Source organism: Phyllostomus discolor, chromosome 3 (genome assembly GCF_004126475.2).
Source record: "Phyllostomus discolor isolate MPI-MPIP mPhyDis1 chromosome 3, mPhyDis1.pri.v3, whole genome shotgun sequence".
In the NCBI taxonomy this organism is placed as follows: domain Eukaryota; kingdom Metazoa; phylum Chordata; class Mammalia; order Chiroptera; family Phyllostomidae; genus Phyllostomus; species Phyllostomus discolor.
Genome location: NC_040905.2, coordinates 27813128 through 27829680, shown reverse-complemented (window position 1 = coordinate 27829680; position 16553 = coordinate 27813128). Strand labels below are relative to the sequence as shown.

At 42.6% G+C, this 16553-nt stretch overlaps 1 protein-coding gene across 1 annotated transcript; it reads left to right on the top strand.

Annotated features, from left to right (window-relative positions):
• Nucleotides 1–121: 121 nt before the first annotated feature.
• Nucleotides 122–14906, top strand: CCT5 (chaperonin containing TCP1 subunit 5). Its single transcript, XM_028514602.2, has 11 exons — nt 122–390; nt 2328–2388; nt 5839–6003; nt 7036–7234; nt 8372–8564; nt 8645–8794; nt 10974–11093; nt 11734–11919; nt 12462–12599; nt 13137–13317; nt 14543–14906. Exons 1-11 carry the CDS (start codon nt 286–288, stop codon nt 14668–14670), a joined length of 1626 nt encoding a protein of 541 aa, XP_028370403.1. The 5' UTR covers nt 122–285; the 3' UTR covers nt 14671–14906.
• Nucleotides 14907–16553: the final 1647 nt, after the last annotated feature.

Here is a 16553-nt window from a genome sequence, read left to right as displayed (position 1 = left end):
CGAAATGACTAAATCTTATCTCCTCCTGGCTTGTAGTTCTAAAGTCCCCGTCCGTGACTTCGAACTTCCACACCCCTCCACAGCTTTCTAGATGATAGAAGTTCCCGAAGGCCGCCGATTCCAGAAAGTACTGTCTTGTGTTAAATTAGTCTCAAGTGAAAAATAAGTCTCACTCAGGTTGCACTACGCATGCGCGAGCTGTGAACCGCCCTTGGGCGGAAGGTGTGTTCTCGGTTCCGGGGAGATCTCGGCCGGTTGCGGGAAAGTAACCTCCGCTGCTGCACCATGGCGTCCGTCGGGACTCTCGCCTTCGATGAATATGGCCGCCCTTTCCTTATTATTAAGGATCAGGACCGCAAGACTCGTCTTATGGGACTGGAGGCTCTCAAGGTAACGGGACCGGGTCCCACTGGCGGTAGGATGCGAGGAAACGGCGGAAACCCGTGGCTCTGCGCCTGCGCAAGCCTAGCAGCGGTTCTGCCATGTGCTCTGGGTAAAAGCTTCGAGAATTCCTGTCGTGTGCGGTTCCGCACCCCGCTCCTAGAGTTTGGGACAGGCCAGCTTGTAAGCCTTTAGGGGTTAGGTTGAGCCTCAAGCGCCCTTCACAGTTGGGTGGGGCAATTTTTAAGTCGCAAGCAGTGAACTCGCGTCTCGCTCGTTTCTCTAGCCTGGCAGCTTTACGGTTCAGTGTTTTTTGTCAGTAAAGATGCAGAGAAAGTAAGTATTCTCAAGTCACCAGGATGTTTAAGACGCTGATGCTTAATCTTTTGCTAGTGCATCTGGAACAGCCCCAAAGAAGTGGAATTTCATTTTGTTACTTTCCAAAGGCTTAGTCATTTACAGAGCATTTCATTTTTGAGTATCTTTTGTGCATGGCATTTTCTTGGATGCAGTGTTGTAAAAGCTTTCAATGTAGACCCTTAAGGAAGGAAATACAACCTTCCTTAGCAGTAACGGTGAGAAATGGACACCAGTAACCACAATAAAGCCAGTGTGTGACCAGAATCACCTGTAATCAGAGGGGATGCAGATAAAAGTTAGAGGTGTCCTTCAGACATTTGATAGAGGTGGCTTTCCATCAGGGATAGAGTCATGTTTTGAATGAGATTGAGCCAGCCTGCTGGAAAAATGAAACAGTAAAAGCAAAGAAAGACCTGGGAAGGAAATAGCATGGCACATTGTAGAGGGAGAGCGCATCCTGGTTTGGATGGAGCAATCTACTTCAAGCTGCGCTAGTTTCCAAAGATGGAAGCCCTTGCATGCCCCACAGTCCAGATACTATCCTGTGGGAAGGAGGGTGCTTTGAGCAGGGTCAAAACGTAGGTAGTACTGTACCTTAGGAAGTAGTTTGGGCTGAACTGAAGGGAACAAGGGAGTCAAGTACACCATTGTGGGAGTCCTGGTAAGGACTGGTCATCTGAGCACAGACACTGATGGAAAGTAGAGGAAGCCAGGTACTAGAGTTACCTGGCTTTAGAGTCTGTTATAAAGGGAAGTGATCCACGAATTAATATGTATGGACTTAGTCAGCAGGTCTGAAGTGCCTGTTCACTTCATCTCTTGGGGGTTTGCTTAGGAAACAGTGCAGTTCTTCCACAGACTGACTTAGGACAAGTTGTGCAACCTCTGAACCTCTTCAGTGGGGGTAATGCACCTCTGTCAAGCTGAGAATGGGGTAACCTGAGGAGTGACTGCACAGTATTTGATTCACGGTAGGTACTCAGGCCACTTGTGTTACATATTCAATTATGTAATACATAATACAGTCTGAGACCTAGTTTCTTGTGGAGGACTTGTAAACGCTGCAGCTTTTAGACTTTTTTGAGACATTGGGCAAGGGGAGGGAGCCTGTAAGGTTTGGGGACTGAAGTGATGGAAAAATGAGTGGCTTAGATGGATGTAGGATGAATCTGAAGGAAAAGAAGTAAGGTAAGAGACCCTGGATTTCTATAGGGTCCTGTGGATCTGGGTTGGGTTGTGACAGTAAGAACAGAAAGAAAACAAGATTCGGAGCAAAAATGGACCTGTGTATAGAAACAGGAACAGGTGGTTTCAAGCTTCCATTTCTTTCAATATTGACACCCTTGACAGATGACAAGCAAGGGTGACTTTTCTGTGTACAGGTTATGTATTGGCTTGACCATTTGAGAGAAGAGTGTATTTCTGCAGTAAACCGTGTGTGACCATTCAAAGTCCTGTATGTTTACGGCTGGGCCCTCGCCTGGAGTTAGCATTGCCAAGTGGTCTTAAAATCAAACATTAGCTGCATGCTTTGAACTGTTAAATTTGTGTGTAACTTGAATATTTGCTTTTTCTGTTTCATTTAGTCTCATATAATGGCAGCAAAGGCTGTAGCAAATACAATGAGAACATCACTTGGACCAAATGGTAAGAGACTAACATTCTGAGTTTTTTTTAACACAAGTTTTAAATCAGAGACTAGTCAATAAAACCTCTTTACAGAAGAGGGTATCTGTTCCTGTTCTGTAGTAAGGAGGCCATCCTACTCTGCTACTACATCCAAACTTTTGGTGTGTTCCATACTCAAAACGTGGTTGTGGTAATAACGTGCGTACAGTTTTAGGTCAGATTTTTTTATTCCCACGTAACATCATTTCATTTCCAAATTATGTGTATGTGTTACATACCAATGAGTCAGCTCTGACTCCTGGGGACCCTGTGACAGAGTGATGACCCCAATGTTTTGTCCTTACCTACCCTGCTGGGCTCCTGTGGACTCATGCCTATGGCTTCTTTTATAGAATCAGTCCATCTCGTATTTGGCCTTCTTTTTTTCCTTTTTACCTTGTGTTTTACCCAGTATTACTGTCTTTTCCAAAGAAATCTGCCTTCTAGTGATGTGCCCAAAATAGGACAGTGGCAACTTTGCCATTTTTTCCCTCAATGGTATAATTTAGGCTTAATGTCCTCTAGAACCCACTTATGCATCATCCTGGCTCCCTGAAATATCTGTAGAGCTCTCCTCCAGGGTCATAATTCACATGGTTTCAGCCTTCTTCACTGTCCAACCTTCGAGTCCACACGTAGTGATTGGGAATGCAGGCATTTAGCTGATCTTGACTGTGGTCTCTAATGGCACATCTTTGCTCTTAGGGATCTTTCCTAATTCTTCCATTGCTCCCCTTCTGAGTCTCAGCCTTGTCTTGATTTCTTGGCTGAATCTGCATTTGAATTGATGACTGGGCCAAGGTAAGCAAAACCTGTAACAACTTCAGTGTCTTCAATATCTTCATTGTCTGTGTTCAAGTTGTGTGTTTCTTCTGTAGCCATGATTTTTGTCTTTGTGTTCAGATGCAGCCCTGTTTCCACTCAGAGGTTTTTTCAAGTCATTGATACTTTCAGCCAGTAAAATGATGTCTTCTGCATATCTTAAGTTATTAATATTTTTTCTATCAATTTTCACTCCTTCCTCTTAATCTAGCCCAGTTCTGTGGACAGAATAAACAAATAGGGAGATTAAATGCACTCTTGCCTGACACCTTCGCTGACAGGAAACCATTCTCATTCCGTCCTGACAGCAGTTTCCTGCTAGCAGTGCAGGTTGTGCATCAGGATGGAGTGCGGAGGCGTGCCTGTTTCAGAGCAGTTCCTGGCTTTTCATTACTGATGCAGTCAAAGGCTTTTGTCTATAAAACAGAGTAACTGAAATTCTTTGGAGCACTCCAGCATCCAGCAAATGCTTGCAGTTGAGTGGGAAATTAGAGCAATGTTCCTATATAGTTACCACACTTTTTGGTATCTCCTTTCTCGATGACTGGAATGCGTATTGAATGTTTCCAGTCTATACGCCATTGTCTTGCTTTCCATGTTGACCTAGTCTTGTTAGGGTTTTGACAGATTATCTACCCCTGGTGATTAATTTCTTCCCTATACTTTCAGGGCAGCTTTCACTTTGCTTTGTAGAATGCTTCCCCACAGGGCTCTTCAGAAGTACCTGTCGTTTTGTTCACCTTTTCTATGTGGATTGTCAGCATGCTGCCTCCACCTTATTTTTCTTTTCTCCTCACCAGATAATGTGCTTCCTCATTGGTCATGCAGCGTTCCTAATCAAGATTTGGATTTCTCTCTTTTATTTCTTGAATCTCCTCTTATTTTTACTTTTTTTGTTCTTTTCTGTCTCCTTATGTTGACTCTTTTAATGCTATAATAGTTTTCTTTATCTCTGCATGATAGCCATTGAAAACTAACACTGAGTTAGAAAACATTCAGAATTCTAACCGTGCTTTTGTCGCCTTTTGCTGCTCTCCTGTCTCAAACAATTTTCAGGGGTTTTTTCTGTCATCCATCTCAAGGGTTTTTGGTTTTTTTGGGTTGGTTTTTTTTTTTTCCTTTTTTATTTCCAGCACTGTCTTTTCACATTCTCTCCATAAAAATATTTCTTGCTTCAGTTCACAGTTCTGGCTCTCGGGCAGTTAAGTCTAACAGTGCAGGTCTGTTCTTTACATGGACTTGAATCCATCACGAATGTTCCTTACGTTGTATTTTGGCACTGCAATCTCTCAGTGCTTTTCTGCTTTATCCTAATGTTCAGTGTTAACAGTTCATGGTCAGTACCACAGTCTGCTTTGGTTTTGTTTTAGCAGAGAGGACATAGCTCCTCCATCTCCTGTTATGATTACATAGTCTGTCATTTCTGTGTTGACCATCTCTGAGGGTCATGTGTACAATTGCCTTTTCAAGTGTTTGAAGCACGTGCTTGTGATGGACAAGTCGTTGGTTTTGCAGAAGTCCACGAGCCAATCTCTTGCTTCATTTCTGGCCCCTAGTCTGAATTGTTCAACATTTGATTCTGCTTTTATAAGGATGTCTTGTGTTCGTGTGTGATAAGTTTCTTCTTCAATACTTGTATGAAAGTTCTCGATTTCATCTTTAGCCTCTGTAATTGGAGCATAGGCTCAAGTAGTTATGTTCATAGGTTTTCCTAGAAGTCTGATTGACATTATTCTGTCAGACCTTGCAGAGTAGCCCCTAACTGCCTATGCTATACCTTGCCTAAGTATTAAAGCCACTCTTTCTTCTGAGCTTGTCATTTCCAAAGCAGAACATTGCTGAAAATGTCCCATTCCAGTCCATTATAGTTTGCCAGCACCTAGCACTGCACGTGTGAGGTGTCCATTTCTTGCTTGACAATTTCCTGTTTACTTTGGTGAGTGTTTCTTGACGTTCCATGTTCCTGTTGTATCTGTTGTGCAGCAGCATAATTTCTTTCTGCCTTTGTGCACATCAGCCACTAGGAGCCCTTTCAGCTTTGGTGTTTAGTTGCATCATTAGCAGCAATGCTGTTTCTAATTGTTTTCTGCTCTTCCCCATTGAGTGTCTGAAGACTTGCCATCCTGAAAGTCTCATTTTTCACTATTGCCTTATATTTCTTGTTGAGATGTTTCATCTTGGGTGTTCAAGGTAAAACAAAAGACTTCTTTTTTTCTTTTTTTCTTTTTTTTTTTTCTTTTTTTTTTTTTAATGAGAAAATAAAAGCCAGGAGTACACTGTTGACCTGCTGCACGGTGTATGGTCCACAGTACAGGTGCTGGGGTCTTTGATTTTGTGATTTCCAAATGCCTATGAAATGTAAGCATCCCTGCGGATTACAACTCAGAGCTTTCCTCTGGTGATACTCCATTAGTGGTGCTCCATAATTTTTCTGCCATTTCTCATGTCTTAGCCATTTTTAGCCAATTTTAGATGGTGATGTTTTGTTTATGATAAATTCCTAGATAGGACTTGGGTCATGACTTTTAGCACTTTTTTTATAGATTTTTGTATAGGCCACCTCTACCCCCATTGCCAAAGCCAGTCTGACCATTGCTGTCTTTTTAGGGCTTGATAAAATGATGGTGGATAAGGATGGTGACGTGACTGTAACCAATGATGGTGCCACCATTTTGAGCATGATGGATGTTGACCATCAGATTGCCAAGCTGATGGTTGAACTGTCCAAATCACAGGATGATGAAATTGGAGATGGAACCACAGGAGTGGTTGGTAAGAAAGGGCAAAATGTCTTTTTTTTTTTTCCTCATTTAAGAGATGTTATTTAAAATCACAGGGCTAACATGCCTACCCAGAATCAAATTATGAGGCAACAGACAAGTCCAAGTTGAAGGACACCCTACAAAATAAGTAGCCCAGACCCTTCAAATCTGTCAGTATCATGAAAGAACAGGATGGGGAGGTGGTTAGACTAAAAGAGCTAAAGAAAAATGCCAACCAACTGTATTGCATACAACTTTATCAGATGCCAGATTTTATTTTAAGCTGTGAGGGATGTGTGGGGCATTTAGGGGAATTTGATTGTGTATCCTGTGTCACAACATAGTAATTTTTTGTGTTAAGTTTCCTGCATGACAGGCACAATACATTGTGTTGATGTAGAAAATGCCCCAGTTTCTGCAACAAAGAGTTGAACGGGAAACGAGTGCATATACAGAGAAAACATGTGACAAAATGTTATTAATAAGTAGTGTTTTTTACTAGTCTTGAATTTTTTCTGAGATTCTGAAATGTTGAGAGGTTGAGGAAGGTTAAAGAATTGAATTGTTTACATTCTGTAGGTGGAATTTTAATTCATTTATTCAAAACTAAATTGGGCACCAAACACTGTTCTAGATGTGTTAGTGCAGCAATATTAAAGAAAACATATTTGTGGGACTGAAGGGGGTGGGAGTAGGGGAATAAATAAAAAAATTTTATCATGAGTGTGAATGTCACAGAAACAGAAATCCCTGACCCAGAAAGCATTAATTTTCCCCGTTGTAATGTTTTCATATTATATTCTTAGTTACATTGTTTATATCGCTGACAGTTGAACATCCATCTATAATGGGAGACCCATGAGACTTTTTCCAGAACTGAAACAAGTGGCTCTCTTTTTAAAAATAGATAGATGGTCTCAGCCTCTAAGATACCTCCAGCTTAATTGTGGAACCTTCAGGTTTCCAGGGCAGCATCTAATTTACATTGATTATACAAGATAAAACGTTCTCCTGAACCATTTGTGCACTGTCTTGTCTGCAGTCCTGGCTGGCGCCTTGTTGGAAGAAGCAGAGCAGTTGCTGGACCGCGGCATTCACCCAATCAGGATCGCTGACGGCTACGAGCAAGCGGCCCGCATTGCTATCAGTCACCTGGACAAAATCAGTGATGTTGTCCTTGTTGACGTAAAGGACACTGAGCCTCTGATTCAGACAGCAAAAACCACGCTGGGCTCCAAAGTGTACGTTTTCGGTGTTATAGGTAGCATTTGTAGAGGTGGCACAGTTGATTTGTTTGTTCCTAAAGGCAACAGGAAGTGACCTCAGTGGCTTCGTATTGATTTGATGAATTTCTGTCTGTTTCCGTTATTTTGGTTTTGCATTGTTTCTAATGTACGCGTAGATATAATCAGCACAAAGTGGAATATTGTAAATCACCTACTTAGGATACCAACAATGCCAATTTTTTTTTAATATTTTGTTTTTTAAAGATTTTATTTATTTATTTTTAGAGAGAGGGGAGGGAGGGAGAGAAACATCTGTGTGATTGCCTCTTGGCGCACCCCCGCACTGGGGACCTGGCCCCCAACCCAGGCATGTGCCCTAACTGGGAATCGAACCAGTGACCCTTTGGTTCACAATCTGTGCTCAGTCCACTGAGCTACACCAACCAGGGCGGATACCAACAGCATTTTTAGTTTCATGGTTGTCTTCCTAAGTGATGTAAGATTTCAGACACCATTTCAAATACTAGATTTCCTTTGTGGTTTTTCCAGAATCAAAAGTAAATTTACTGAGCAGTCTATTCAGATGTTTCAAAGCTTTCCAAAAAGATAACCCACCCCACCCCACGCCCGCACCTCTAACCATTGTTGCATTGGAAATTTTTGCAAAAGTGAAACTACACACTGAGACTCACTTCTCAGTCAGTGCAACGCCTCCTTCAGATGATTGACTTTTCCTGGGTGATTTCTTAACTTTCTCATTCTGTTTTGGACTTTTAAAATATTAATAATATTCTTTAACAGTAGCAGAATCTCAGAACAATCTTTGTTATTGCCACACTTCAGTAGTGTCTTGTGGACCTCCACATGGAAAGGAAGTATCAAATTTAGAGTTAGTGAAAATAAAGATGTAAATTTTTTTCCATCCAAGTTTCTGGTTCCTGTTGAGTTCCAGGTTAAGAACCCATGTCCCGGGCTGTTTACAGTCTGAGTTGTGCTGGCATTCCTTTCTGAGACTCCGAATGTTGTTAGTTTAATTAAAACACCTCCCAGTTCCACTATATTAATTTGTATTTGAGTTGCCACATTACATTGTGTGGTCTACTTTGGTGCAGTAAGTGAATGTGAACGGTGTGTTTTGTGTATTTCCATCAGAGTTAACAGCTGTCACCGGCAGATGGCTGAGATTGCCGTGAATGCGGTCCTCACCGTGGCTGACATGCAGCGCAGAGACGTTGACTTTGAGCTCATTAAAGTCGAAGGCAAAGTGGGCGGGAGGTTGGAGGACACTAAACTTATTAAGGGCGTGATTGTGGACAAGGACTTCAGTCACCCGCAGATGCCAAAAGTAAGTCCTTGCCTTTCACAGATTCAGGCTTTCTTAACTTTTAAAGCTGCCAATTTAAATGTTTTTATGTTTCCCCATAGCAAGTAGAAGATGCTAAGATTGCAATTCTCACATGTCCATTTGAACCACCGAAACCAAAGACGAAGCATAAGCTGGATGTGACCTCTGTGGAAGACTATAAAGCCCTTCAGAAATACGAAAAGGAGAAGTTTGAAGAAATGATCCAGCAAGTGAGTCTTCCCATAACTCATTAGTGACATTGAAGCTCCCACAGGATGCAGTGAGGCAGCTGTAGGTAATACCTGTATGTGGTGCTAACCTGTACTACCTTGATAATTCATTATGTGGCTAAAAATAATATTAACAGGATAGGCTTGCTTTCTTCACTTTTAAATTTTAAAAGGAATAAATATTCACAATGAGAACAAATCAAATGGCATGGAAAGGCATGAGGAGAAAGGAAGTCTGATTTTGTCTCAAAATGATCATGTGTCTAGGGTACCTGAAAGAGGATGCTCAGTTATCTTCAGCTGTGCTTTTGATTTTACATACTTGCTTTCCTGAATACATCTACACTAGTAAGTTCAACGTTTGGAACGTTTTAATGTGGCTTACCACATATTTGAGACATCTAAATAAGACTCTTAGACAAAAAAAGTAGAGTTCCTGGATACCTAGAATTAAACCAGAATGCAATCATAGAGATCCCAGTTCTTTGCTCATGCAAGTCAGAGTATTATTTTATAAATACCTTCCCTCTTCCCCCTTTAGCTGTTACTGTTTTTCGTGTGTGCTCTGTGGTGTAACGGTTCTTTGACACGCCGCCCTTGGGAATTTAAAATAGCAGAACTCAGAGATACATGAACATGGATGTTATAGCAAGCACACTAGAGGATAGTTTAATAATTTGTTTTTCGGAGGAGTATCGAGTTCATTTATTCTTTCATGGTATATTTCTCTGTGCCTGCTTTGTATCAGGCACTGTTGGGGGCTCTGAGATGCAGCAGGGAACAGAGTGGAGCTCTTGCTCTGTCACAGACACTGGTCAGACAAGGCCCATAAGAAGGTAACGTGTGGACAGGGACGTGGGTGAAGTGAGAGCAGCGGATCTGGGTGAGAAACCTCCCAGGCTGTGGCAGGGTGGGGGTGGGCAGCATGGACGAAGGCCCTGAGGCAGCACTATGGTTGGCACATGTAGAGAATGGGAGGACCAAAGGGTTGCAGCATGCTAGCAGGAGTTTGTAAATAAAGGGTCAATACCGGCTGGCCGAGGTGCAGTGGAGGAAGAGCAGTGGGAAGAGAGAGGCCAAGGGAGGTAAGAATGAGAGGGAGTGACCCAAGAGAAACATAGAAGGTGGCTGCAAGGAGAAAGGGCCCCTTTCCTATTTCAAGGATGTGGAAGAAAAAAATCAGCCATTTGAGGAGGAGTGCAGGGGACACCAGGCTCTGTTCCCAGCAACGATGTAATGGGAACATCGCAAGAAGGAATTTGCAGTGGATGGACTAAGTTCCAGTGAGTTGGGGGAGGAAGGAGAGAACGCCAGATGTGGGAGATTGCCTGGGAGTCTTGGGTGAGGGCGGAAGTGAAATGGTGGCTGTGGGCCACGGCACCATTGTTGTAGGTGATCCCCAAAGGAGGGGTGGCTCTGAGCGTTGCTGCCTCGGGATGTGAGCCATTTGCAGGGGGTGGGAGAGTGCTGCTTCGTAGAAGCAGGGATCCCTGTTCTTGGTCTCCAGATGAATCTTCATCTGGGTGCACAGAGCATAGCCCACTTAGGTGAGGGAAGCAAGTTGCAGAGCAATGTGTATCAGTTTTTTAACTCAGGTGGGTGAAGCTGCTTCATAGGTATTTGTGACAGGACAGAGCTATTAACCTTGATTTCCAGGGAGTTAACAGGGTGCTTAGCTCTGTTGACTCTCTTGCTTTGATTCATAATAACAATTGAGTTCCATATGCATTACTGATTTTTTTAAAGATTTTATTTATTTATTTTTAGAGAGGGGAAGGGAAGGAGAAAGAGGGAGAGAAACATCAATGTGTGGTTGCCTCTCACAGGTTCCCTAGTGGGGACCTGGCCTGCAACCCAGGCATGTGTCCTGACTGGGAATCGAACTGGCAATTTGGTTCCCAGGCTGGCACTCAATCCACTGAGCCACACTGGCCAGGGATGAATTACTGATTTTTAAAGACTAGTTTAAAAATGAAGTGATTCCCATTGATACATGTTCCTTATTTAGAATATGGATCTGACAGAAAGTAGGCAGTTGTGTATTTTCTTTTTTGTACTTCATTCCAATGCACCCACCTTACCATCTATGCCTATCACCTTTTTTCAAACTTTTTTCAGACATAGAGCACAAAGAGTACTTGCTTGTTCTTAATATGACTGCGGCATTTTTCCCCCCCAGATTAAAGAAACTGGTGCTAACCTAGCTATTTGCCAGTGGGGCTTTGATGATGAAGCAAATCATTTACTTCTTCAGAACAATTTGCCTGCAGTTCGTTGGGTAGGAGGACCTGAAATCGAGGTAGGAAACTCTGTGGAAAGAGACTTCTGAACTCGTTATGGGTGGAGCTTACATGCAATCACATATCTTGGGGCTGCTTTGATAGCACTTGTCCTAAATTATCACGTTATGCTAAGGCTTTATAGGTGAGCAGATGATGAGCTGGGAGAGAGAAATGCGAGTCTCGTTACTTGACTAACAGTGCTGTCTGTTTCCAGTGTTCTGTAGCATGTGCTTTCCATATGTTATCTCACTTGGCCTCTACTTGGCTCGCAGAGGTGGTCTCACCCACTTTTGTGTCAGCCTCCTAGACGTGGTCTGAACCTGGACACACGGCCTTGCTGGTGCTCACTGCAGCCCCGTTTGCAGAGGGACGGCTGCACAGGGCTGTGGCTCGGGCACAGTTGGGATGAGGTTGAGAACTACAAGGACATGTGCAGGCTGCGAGCCAGGCAGCACCAGAGCCCAACCAGGGCACTCGGCTCTTCAGAGCCTTGTTCTTTTATCAAGACTTTCTGGGTTGAACCTGAATTTTTGTGGCCAAAGTGGGGCAGCAATTCTAGTGAACAGGGTGGTCAAGTCAGCTCATCTGTGATCTAGTTGTAAAAATTCATTATCAACCAACATTGTCTTTCCTCTCTGCCCAACTCACCCCAATCAGTTGATTGCCATCGCGACAGGAGGGCGGATCGTCCCGCGCTTCTCAGAGCTCACAGCTGAGAAGCTGGGCTTTGCTGGACTTGTGAAAGAGATCTCATTCGGGACAACTAAAGACAAGATGCTGGTCATCGAGCAGTGCAAGAACTCCAGAGCTGTAACCATTTTCATCAGGGGAGGAAATAAGATGGTGAGAATTCAGTTATGTGTCCTCCTTTTTTTCCAGTTGTTGATACATGGTTTGGCTTTGTCTGTAATATATTTAACAGAGACACTTCAACCATGAGTAAAACAGGGTCATTTTTCTCAGAGTAAGTGACACATTATGGTATAAAATCTCTGGAGACCATGTTCTGTTGTCAGTTTTACAGGGCACACTTGCCTTTCTTCTGTCCCTTAGGTAAAAATAGGAAGCCTGAGTAACTGACTCATTGTGAGGTTTTTCTTTGTTTTGTCTGACCCCTTTGCTTGGTCGTGTGTTCTGGAATGAGTCCCTGGCTGCCTGTTTCATGCTTTTTGACTACGTTATAGGGAGAAGAGCTAAAGATAGAAACCATCTAATAACAAATATTATGATAGGCTCTCTTCATGTGTTTGAACCAAGCTGGTTTTAAAAATGAGGGAGTTAGGAATATTTTTAGCAAGCACTTTGATTAAACCAGAGGTGCCATGTATTTGGCTCTAAAATGTTTAAGTCGTGAGCACATTAATTTAGGCAGAACTGTTTCCTAGATCATCGAGGAAGCAAAGCGATCCCTTCACGATGCCTTGTGTGTCATCCGGAACCTCATCCGTGATAACCGTGTGGTGTATGGCGGAGGTGCTGCTGAGGTCTCTTGTGCTTTGGCAGTTAGCCAGGCTGCAGATAAGGTAAAATGCACGTGGGACTCACAGAGGACTGAGATGGTTCTGGACGGTATATGAGGCAGCGGTGCTATAGGCGGACCGGGTACTGGGCTCAAAGTGAACCAAAACATCGGGAGTTCAACAGGTGTTCGGTGTGAATCCATTCTCACGCCCATGTAGTCAAAGTCCTGTGACTGTAAATTGATTTCTCAGCTTCATTCAGTCATTCCAGCCTTTACAATTACTACTTTGTGTAAATCTCTCTCTACACTTAATGTTATTTGACATTCAGAATTAATTATACATTACAATAGAAACAAAATATGTAAGGCCGGTTCTCAGACTTCTCTCATATGTGCATCTTCACCGTCCTTACTCTGCAGTGACATTTTAATATTCTAGGGGATTAGAAATAATCCATATACCCTTCACGAGTTCTCAAAATTCTTCACAAGTGTTTGGGGTTGTCTTTTTTCCCCAAACTATGCGATTTAATTAGGTTTCTAAATTGCTCCTGGGGGGGTTTGTCAAGCACACCTACCATAGCCCTGTTCTCTCCAGTGCCCGACCTTGGAGCAGTACGCCATGCGAGCGTTCGCCGACGCCCTGGAGGTCATCCCCATGGCCCTTGCGGAGAACAGTGGTATGAATCCCATCCAGACGATGACCGAGGTCCGAGCCAGACAAGTGAAGGAGACGAACCCTGCTCTTGGGATCGACTGCTTGCACAAGGGTACAAATGGTGAGGACCTGCTGGGGCTGTGTGGGTGGGGGTGCAGGGGGCTGTGGTTTGACTCGAATTGAGTAGTTACATCCTGCATGGCGGTGTAGTACATAGTGCTTACCACGAGGTTACTGTCTTTTTTCTTTCTTTTTTTTTAATATATATATATTTTTTTTTTTTTTTTTAAGATTTTATCTATTTATTTTTAGAGAGGGAAGGGAAGGAGAAAGAGGGAGAGAAACATCAATGTGCGGTTGCTGGGAGTCATGGCCTGCAACCCAGGCATGTACCCTGACTGGGAATCGAACCTGCGATGCTTTGGTTCGCAGCCCACGCTCAATCCACTGAGCTATGCCAGCCAGGGCAGGTTACTGTCTTTAAACACTAACACACTTGAGGTACTCGGGTCCTGAATTTCAGATATTTGATTTAATTGCAACTGCAGTGTGGTATTTCTACCAAAGATGGCTTCCATTTTCATCTCTGGTTTTAGAAAATAGTTCTTGTCTTGCATTTTTTTACACAAGTGTTCTAAGTGCTTTGGTACTGGGTCTCATGGAAGAGCCCTGAAACTGACTTGAAACTGACTTTTAGTTCACAGCGTATTCTGTGTTTATACCCAATAAATTATGGGGTGTTTTATAAATGTGATGTACTGTAATCTCTGTGGCCATGGGAATACTTCACATGGTGAAAGGTAGTACAGCATTAGCTTGTCGAAATGGAGGTCCAGAACACCATACCTGGACTTCTACAGTCAGTTCTGGCCACAGAAGCACTTGTTTGTTTGTTTTTAACTTAGAAGTACAATACGTTCTATTCTTTGTGTCAAAGTCCAAGGATGTTTTAACAGCAGATGTTTAAAGTTTAAATTTTTCCGTTTAAATTTTAATGCATGATTGTGCTTAAATGTACCATTTTTAGGTCTGTCTTGGAATTTTCTTGCACTTGAAGTACAGTCAGATTTTGTTTATTTCAGGTTTACTAAATTATATGGTGTTAAACACTTTGTGGGAAGAGGTTCCCCCACTCCCAATTCCCCAGCTTCCTGGTAGTAAATAGTAACCATGTTCAAATTTCAGAACATCCTTGGGAGTAATGAAATTTATTTCTCTGAGAATTTCAACTGGCTTCCAAATTTATAAATTCCTAAGTTTTCAGTATGATTCCATTGGTCAAAACAAGTTTTCAATCTTAAATGTATGCTGTTTTAGGATAAAATCGATTTATTTGTATTTTTCAGATATGAAGCAACAGCACGTCATAGAAACCCTGATTGGCAAAAAGCAACAGATCTCTCTAGCAACACAGATGGTTAGAATGATTTTGAAGATTGATGATATCCGCAAGCCTGGAGAGTCTGAAGAGTAAAGAAAAAATTCAGAATAAAATGTAGTAGTAAGATCCACTACTGTGACTAAATAAAAGGGTGTCATATGATGCATCTACGGTTATTTATTATTATGTTCTTTTTCAAGCACTGTAGATGCTGTGATAAAAATAGTTGTTTGGTAATCATAGTTTCCCTTGTTCAAAGACATAATTGTAGGGATGCTGTCTCACAAGCTTCTGTATTTGTTATATTAAAAGGATCTCTTTTAAAACCACCTTTATCTTTTGCTCTTTAATAAGCATTCACTATAATCAAATGCTGCCTTCATTCGAGGAGTTGGTTGTTTTTAAAAAGCTCTAGGAACTATTTTAACAGCTTAACCATTGATTTTGTTCTTGAGATTGATTTTAACATTGAGGTGAGTATGGGCTGGATCCTACTAATAGTAGTATATTTACATGCGCCTGTCTAAATGGGTGGGTCTTTTGATTGCAGAGACCTGTCATAGGTGAGAGTTTCTATCACGTAACTATGGTGTGTCTTCAATGCCCTTAGGTTACAGTTACACCAACATAACCTTGGACAGTATCACAGTGCTGCTTAGCCTGGCATTGAAAGTTTAATCCTACAGTCCCTGTTGCTTTATTCCGGTCCTGGTCCCATCCTAAACGCAAGCCAGCTTGTGTGTGGAGAAGGCCCAGGTTCCTACAGCAGCTGCAGATGCTTAGAAGGGCAAGTCAGAACCAATCGAGGCTTGCTTATCAGAGGGCCAGAACAAGTGGAGGTTAGAGTGAATTCTAGAGTGGAGGTTAGAGTGCAAGGAAATGTCTTGGAATTGCCATGCACGAGTAAACTGCTACTGGATGAATTCTACAGTAAAATAACAACTGACCAGCAGTAGCTGCCATTACCACCAGCTAGGTCTTGTTTTGAAGAGCACTTCAGTTGCCTATTCTCATCATCCTATGAAGGAGATACATTTCTTCTTCCTCACATTTTGTCAGTGAGATTTGATCATTTGCCAATGTCAGGGCTGGTAAGTTGCAGAGCCAGGTCAAATCTTGCCAGTCTGACTCCACCTAGTTCCCCCCTCGTCCCCTGTACTGTTTTGCTTGTGTATGGTTCTCTGGATTTTCTAGAAGAATGCTGCTTACAGAGAATCGTGATAAAAGTTCACTTACGTGTCTCCAGGGGTAGAGGATTTGCTTGTAAGACGTCCAATTTCCTAAAATTAGGAAATGGTGATTCTTCCTGACCAAAGTGTCAGGGTTACCTCCTGTGAACCTGGATGCTGACCAGTCTGCAGCTCTTGGGTCTGTGTTTTCTCCACATGAATGCAGTGGTGGCTTTGCTAAACAAGTATACTGAGGATTTGGGAATAAGTGCTAGTATCAGTCTTTCTAATTTTAGAATGTTTGTAGAACTGGACAATTGAATATGGAAAGCTTTAAACCTGTTGAACATACAGACTAGTGTGTGTTTCACCACACAATGGGTGGTGAAGTCACGTTACTACAATTTGTGCCACTACATCCTCAGCGCTGCATCAGGATGCGCCTATTTGAAGAGCAGGTTCTCGTCAGACACACCTGCTTAGATCACTGATGTGGCAGGGTGAGTTGATGGACGAGGGCTTATGCCAGTGGCAGAGAAGGTAGAGCAGCTGGCCTTGGGCGAGAAGTCGAGTGCCTGAAGGAGTTTGTGGTTGTGTGAGGAGAGCCACTAAACCACACTTCCCTTCCAAAAGCCTTACAAAGTACGTGGCCTATGAACAGGAACCGGTATAGAGATGTTTCATAGCTGTTGATTTTAATTCATGAAAAGTACGTTTCCAAGGCAGTATCACTTTTATCTTCAGATTCCAAATCACTTGTCAAGCATCACACCCGTTGTATGTTAGATTCCCACCCCCCACAACCTG

Bases quoted from the DNA above. Each gene is read 5' to 3' on its own strand.
- CCT5 (XM_028514602.2), top strand. From the start codon at position 286: ATGGCGTCCGTCGGGACTCTCGCCTTCGATGAATATGGCCGCCCTTTC. The intron at 8,795-10,973 runs GTGAGTCTTCCC...TTTCCCCCCCAG, and splicing joins TTGAAGAAATGATCCAGCAA to ATTAAAGAAACTGGTGCTAA. The intron at 13,318-14,542 runs GTGAGGACCTGC...TGTATTTTTCAG, and splicing joins CTTGCACAAGGGTACAAATG to ATATGAAGCAACAGCACGTC.